The sequence below is a fragment of the Triticum urartu genome, chromosome 3 (assembly GCF_003073215.2).
Source record: "Triticum urartu cultivar G1812 chromosome 3, Tu2.1, whole genome shotgun sequence".
Classification (NCBI taxonomy): domain Eukaryota; kingdom Viridiplantae; phylum Streptophyta; class Magnoliopsida; order Poales; family Poaceae; genus Triticum; species Triticum urartu.
This window is the reverse complement of record NC_053024.1, coordinates 90,424,337-90,431,122: the sequence shown is the minus strand read 5'-3', so window position 1 is coordinate 90,431,122 and position 6,786 is coordinate 90,424,337. Positions and strand designations below refer to the sequence as shown.

General features: G+C 50.9%; 1 protein-coding gene across 1 annotated transcript; it reads left to right on the top strand.

Moving 5' to 3' along the window:
- The first annotated feature begins 2,824 nt into the window (after positions 1 to 2,824).
- Positions 2,825 to 5,848, top strand: LOC125543039 (wall-associated receptor kinase-like 20). The gene is made up of 3 exons (XM_048706282.1): positions 2,825 to 3,765; positions 3,870 to 3,932; positions 4,454 to 5,848. The coding sequence occupies exons 1-3, from the start codon at positions 2,946 to 2,948 to the stop codon at positions 5,527 to 5,529; spliced, it is 1,959 nt and encodes a 652-aa protein (XP_048562239.1). The 5' UTR covers positions 2,825 to 2,945; the 3' UTR covers positions 5,530 to 5,848.
- Positions 5,849 to 6,786: the final 938 nt, after the last annotated feature.

Sequence of the window (6,786 nt, the reverse complement as noted above, 5' to 3'; positions counted from 1 at the left end):
ATTTGGCGCCCTCTCAGTCATTCGCCACGTGTCACGCTCTGGACGCTCTCTTCTGATTTTATTTTTTTATTTTTTCACACGCGTTTTCGGCTTTTTAAATGGGTTTTTTTTTTGGTTTTTTCGATGTTTTGGTTTTCCCCGGTCTTTCTTAGCTTTTGGATAAAAAAATCGAATTTTTTTTCACGAAAAAACGTGTTTTCTTTTTTTTTTTACTTTCGCGAAAGTCACGGTTTTTCTTCCAAGAGAGGCGCACGGTTGTGGTTTAGCGAGAGTCACGGCCGTGCCTTTCGGAAACGAAAAAAACGCGTTTTCTGTTTTTTTTTCTTTCGCGAGTCACGGTTTTGCTTCCGCGAGAGGCACGGTTGTGCTTTCACGAGAGTCACGGTCGTGCCTCTCGGAAAGGGAAAAACAAAACGCATTTTCTGTTTTTTTTCTTCCGTGAGAGTCACGGTTTTGCTTCCGCGAGAGGCACGGTTGTGCTTACATGAAAGTCACGGCCGTGCCTCTCAGAAAGGGGAAAAATACGCGTTTTCTGTTTTTTTTCTTTTGCGAGAGTCACGGTTTTGCTTTCGCGAGAGGCACGGTTGTGCTTTCGCGAGAGTCACAGCCGTGCCTCTTGGAAACGGAAAAAAACGTGTTTTTTGTTTTTTTTCGTTCAACAAGAGTCATGGTTTTGCTTCCGTGAGAGGCATGGTTGTGATTTCGCGAGAGGCACGGGCGTGCCTCTTTCGGAAAGGAAAAAAAACATGCTCCCGGTTCGGTTTTTTCGCCCTTTTTTCGTCCGGTTTTTCGTGAAAAAAAAAGTTCGTCAAAACATATCAACATGGATCTAGTTTTGAAGATCTCGACGTGAGAAATCCAATGGTGAAAACGGTTCGAGATTTGGACGCACGGTTTAAGAGATAAAACGTTTTGAATAAACGGATCTACGAAAAAAGAAAAAACTTCCAGGTTGCGACAAGTGGCGTGCTGCATGTGCGCCACTTGTCCCGACCTGGGAAAGTGGAGTGTTCTTTGCAACGAGTACTCCTTAATTAGTGATTTCGGAAGCCTACTAGTTAAACCGTAATTAGTAGGATATTAAAATAAAAATGTAGGTTGGGCTTCTATAATAATTCTGAAAAGGGGTAGCTTATTTTCATAGCCAACTATAAGCCCTTAGGAAGGCCTAGAAGACTTTGCCTGCTTTTTTCTTGTTTTGTTTTTCTGTTGTCTTCTTTACTGTTTTTTAGTATTTACTTTTCCACAAAATGTTCTCAAATTTGAGAAAATGGTCGTAGTTTTTAAAGCAACTTTGGAATTTCAAAAAAGCTTACAAAATTTTAGAAATACTCAAAAAATGTTTATAAAGTTTTAAGAAATGTACATGTTATTATCAGAAAATGTTCAAAGTTTTTTAATAATAAGTTTAAAATAATTTTAAAGGAAATCATATTTTTATTACAATCTCATTTTAAAATAAGTTTAGGAAAAAGAAAATAAAAAATTCAATTGAAAACTAGCAAAGCAAAAAGAAGAACAAATGCATCGCTACAATGGGTCAACCTAAGTGGGTCGGCTCATTTGATCCCTCCTGGGCGTTCGGCGAGTGATTTTTTCCTAATTCCAATAACCTGACCAGAAAGAGGGTTTCTCGAAGGACTACAACAGCCATCGTTGTTGTCAAGAAATTCTGAGCCCGTGGCTGCCATTTTGACGTTGAGAGGTGGGGGGACCTTGAATATTTAAGAGTTTCATGTTCTTCGTCAACGTCTAGTAATCATTGTCGCTTATTAAGAACAAAATTACTCTCTTTTTTGCGGTGTCATGGGGTTAAAGAGTTTTGTGTCCTCGCAAATCTAATTGCTCTGATCTGATGAGTTTATCACTTTATCTAAGTGTGTCAAGTTCTTTTTGTTGATTTAATTCTTGTGGAGGTGAAATCTTACATTGATATCATGGTTGAAATATTGTGATTGAATAATAACCTAGACTTTTAGGGCATCATCCGGGCTTTGCTACACCTAAGTTATTTCTTTCACGAAGGTTACGTACTATTTGATGTGGAGTTTGAGGATTGGAGTTGGGGGGCAGCGAGGGCCCATCTTGGTGAAATTCACGACGCGTGGGGTGGGGTAGGGGTAGATAAATTGAAAAGTTACGTAAAGCATGTGTAGGGATCGTAGGCGTAGCATTTTCGGTATCATCCGAGCCCAAGTAGACTTCTAGGCATTTTCCAATGCGTTGGTGGTAAGGTGAGGTGCTAAATGCATTAAAAACCTTAGCAACTACTCTCTTCAATGCATTGGTGCTTACCTTTTATAGCTAAGCCTTTCTCATTTAATGTTTTAACATCAAAACAACTTCATGCACTGGTTGGTAGTCATTTTACCTAGGTCACACGCTTAGCATCATTTTTTCCTGTGTTACCATAATATCCTCTCCCTTTTTTAATTGCTTTGCCACATCTTTTTTTTTTGCCTATGTGACATTTTTAACACCTGTATAACATGAAGCATTGGGAAGGGCTTTATCTTTTTGAATGGGCGACTAATGATGCTTTCAAAAACCTTTATATCAACCTTTATTAATATTGTTCAGGTGGATGAAAGAGTGACAACGGCATTGCTTCAATCATGCGAATCACATCTTTTTGTATGGACGCCTCAACACTGTTCGTGCTGGAGTATCGTAGAGTGGCGAAGTCGTCAGTGAAGCGAAGATACTGCTCCAGGTAACACGACACTCCACATTGGGTCCCCGGATAATAAGCCTCCAACAGATGCAAACACATGCCTTGTTGGTTTCCAAGATAAGCCTCCAAGTGGCACAAGTCAAGGCGGCTGCCAAACGAGTCAAACATTTCCGACCTTCCACTCAACGCAACCAGAGAGATTCAACCACACCTTAAATCGTTCGCGGGTCGATCAGCCACCCGTACAGCAACGGCAAAGAAGCTTGAAGCAATGGCAAGCGCACAGTTTTCCCGTCGTCTTCCCCTCTTCTTCTTCTTCGAGGTTGCAGCCGTCGCCGTCCTCGCGGCGCTGCTGCCGCTGGGCGGCCATGCGCGGGCCTGCCCCCCGTGCGGCTCGACGGCGGTGCCGTACCCGCTGAGCACGGCCGACGGGTGCGGCGACCCGGCGTACAAGGTGCGGTGCGCGGCCGGCGCGTCCACGCTCTTCTTCGACGCGCTCAACGGCACCTCCTACCCGATCACCTCCATCTCGCCGGCGGCGCAGCGCCTGGTGGTCGCCCCGGCGCCGCTGGTGTCCAACGACAGCTGCGTGTCCGTGGGGGCCCCCGCGGGGCGCGGCGTGCAGCTGGACCCGACGCTGCCCTTCAACGTCAGCTCCTCCAACACCATCATGCTCCTCAACTGCACCGCCGCGCTGCTGCGCTCCCCGCTCAACTGCTCCTCCACCTCGCTCTGCCACGCCTACGCCGACGCCGCGCGGTCGCCCTGCGCGCCGCTGCCGCTCTGCTGCACGTTCGTGGCGGGGGGGTCGTCGACGTCGCACCGGATCCGCGCCTCGCCCGAGCTCTGCAGCGCCTACGCCAGCTTCGTGGACCTCGACCCAGCGCAGCCGCCGGCGACGTGGGGCGGCCGGCTCGGCCTGGAGCTGCAGTGGGCGGCGCCGAGGGAGCCGCTCTGCCAGACGCAGGCGGACTGCGAGGACGGCGCCAACGCCACGTGCGCCGGCGACCCGGCCGCGGCCGGCGCGGTGCGGCGATGCCTCTGCGTCCCCGGGCTAGCGTGGGACCCCGTCGCCGGCGCGTGCCAGCAGAGTACGTTGTCGATGAATCATCTGGCGATATACTAGCGCCGAACCGAGCACGAGCCGGTCCATTTTGATCAGCGGCTCATCCATCGCGTATGCTTTTTTGTGCAGTTCCTTCTGATTGCGAGCGCGCTGGAGACTGCGAGGGATCCAACCGCGCGCCTCTCATCGCAGGTACGATTTACGTCTCTCTGATTACCCTGTTTCAGTCTCATCGTTACTTGCAATTGCAAATCTAGTTTCTCCGGTTGCGGTTTGCTTAGATCAGTGGTGTCATGTCAAGCGACGAACTCTTGCGATGTGACTGTAGCTAGTAGATGTGTTCGGCTTTGACTAAAGAAAACGCTGCATTCACTACGGTTTTGGTCAACATTGGTGGCTTTCTCTCTTCTCTTAGAAAAACAAGCATTGACTGGCCAGCCGTACGTTGGATCCTCGTGCTCTGAATTTGGGCTTCGCCAGCGACTGCTGTGTGCTCCATGCTGCCGTGCCGTCCTAGACTTGTACGTGGACGAGCGGCGTAAACACCGTCGCATCATACCCTAAACGCAGCCGTTGCTCTGTTCGGAACAAAATTGGAGACCAGGAATACACATAACCACCACCACTACTTTTTTTTACTCAATCGATTAGAATTTCCTTCGTGAGTTGAATCACTGGATTCGATCAAACTGAACAGCTAATTTGCAATGCAGGGATAGTATGCGGCCTGGGCGGCGCCCTGCTACTGACAGCGGCAGGGCTGTTCCTCTACCGGCGGCAGCGGCGCATCCGGCTAGCCCGGGAGAGGCTGGCCAAGGAGCGCGAGGACATACTGAACGCCAACAACTCCAGCGGCCGAACCGCCAAGAACTTCACCAGCCGCGAGCTGAAGCGCGCCACGGCCAACTTCTCCCGCGACAACCTCCTCGGCGTCGGCGGCTACGGCGAGGTCTACAAGGGCGCGCTCGCCGACGGCACCCTGGTCGCCGTCAAGTGCGCCAAGCTCGGCAACACCAAGTCCACGGACCAGATCCTCAACGAGGTGCGCGTGCTGTCGCAGGTCAACCACCGCAGCCTTGTCCGCCTCCTCGGCTGCTGCGTCGACCTCCAGCAGCCGCTCATGGTCTACGAGTTCGTCCCCAACGGCACGCTCGCGGACCACCTCTACGGCGCCATGAGCCAGCCGCCGCTCCCGTGGCGCCGCCGCCTCGTCATCGCTCGCCACACGGCCGAGGGCATCTCCTACCTGCACTTCTCCGCCTCGCCGCCCATCTACCACCGGGACATCAAGTCCAGCAACATTCTCCTCGACGAGCAGCTCGACGGCAAGGTCTCCGACTTCGGGCTCTCCCGGCTGGCGGAGCCCGGGCTGAGCCACGTCTCCACCTGCGCCCAAGGGACGCTGGGCTATCTCGACCCGGAGTACTACAGGAACTACCAGCTCACGGACAAGAGCGACGTGTACAGCTTCGGGGTGGTGCTGCTGGAGCTGCTCACCGCAAAGCGCGCCATCGACTTCGGTCGCGGCGAGGACGATGTCAACCTCGCCGTGCACGTGCAGCGGGCGGCGGACGAGGAGCGGCTGCTGGACATGGTGGACCCGGCCATGAAGAGCCGCGCCACGCAGCTGGAGCTCGACACAATGAAGGCGCTCGGGTTTCTGGCACTCGGTTGCCTCGAGGATCGCCGGCAGAACCGGCCGTCCATGAAGGAAGTCGCCGACGAGATCGAGTACATCATCAACATTGAGGCTGGGCCCGCAGCCGTGGAGCAGCAGCAAAACGCATGATCGATGACAGTGAATCCGTGATACATTGATCTGACCATATATACATGAAGATGCGAAGGGAGCATCTAGAGAAGTCTAAGACAAACTTTTTGGGACAGAGGAAGTATATGTGTCTTTAGCATGTCTTGATGTTGTACACTAGGGTAATAGGGTTGAGATCAATGACGCTTAATATGTACTAGGAGCACTACAATTACCCCCTTTTGTCGTCTATATATACGAGGTCTTGTTCTAAGTCAAAAAGAATATCAACATCTACAATATCAACCTTAGTTAGGCACTCCTTTACACAAATTCTCGACGATTTCGCCCTTGCCATGTTATTACTCCATCTGTTTCAAAATAAGTGTCGTGGTTTTAGTTCGAACGAAGGCAGTATGTATCAACTTTCACAAAACCACTTCCCTTACTCTTAATGCCTCCCCCGTCATGTTTGCCTACTCAATTTTATGAGCTATCATGATTAGCGAGGAACTAGGGTTCTAGAGGCAAGAGGAGAAGGGGGTCGGGGCAAACGGAAGGGGGAGGAGTAACTGTTGAGGAACGTAGTAATTTCAAAAATTTTCTACGCACACGCAAGATCATTGTGATGCATAGCAATGAGAGAGGAGAGTGTCGTCTGCGTACCCTCGTAGACCATAAGCGGAAGCGTTATGACAACGCGGTTGATGTAGTCGTACGTCTTCGCGATCGACGGATCCTCAGTACCGAACGTACGTCACATCCGCGTTCACCACACGTTCAGCTCGGTCACGTCCCACGAACTCACGATCCAGTAGAGCTTTCGGGAAGAGTTTCGTCAGCACGACGGCGTGGTGACGGTGTTGTTGAAGCTACCGACGCAGGGCTTCGCCTAAGCACCGCTACGATATGACCGAGGTGGATTATGGTGGAGGGGGCACCGCACACGGCTAAAAGATCAATGATCAATTGTTGTGTCTCCAAGGGGTGCCCCCCTCCCCGTATATAAAGGAGTGGAGGAGGGGGATGAGGCCAGCCTCCTATGGTGCACCCCATGAGGAGTCCTACTCCCATCGGGAGTAGGACTCCCCCCTTCCAAGTAGGAGTAGGAGTAGGATAGGAAGGGAGAGAAGAAGAGAAGGAAAGGGGGGGCGCCGCCCCCCTCCTTGTCCAATTCGGACTTGTAAGTGCATCTAGTGCCCCTTAGTGATTTTGGTGTATTGAAGACTTATAGGTTAAGGAACTAATGCGTTTGTGAGTGTACACAGGTCTATAAGTCTATGAGGGGTTTGATAT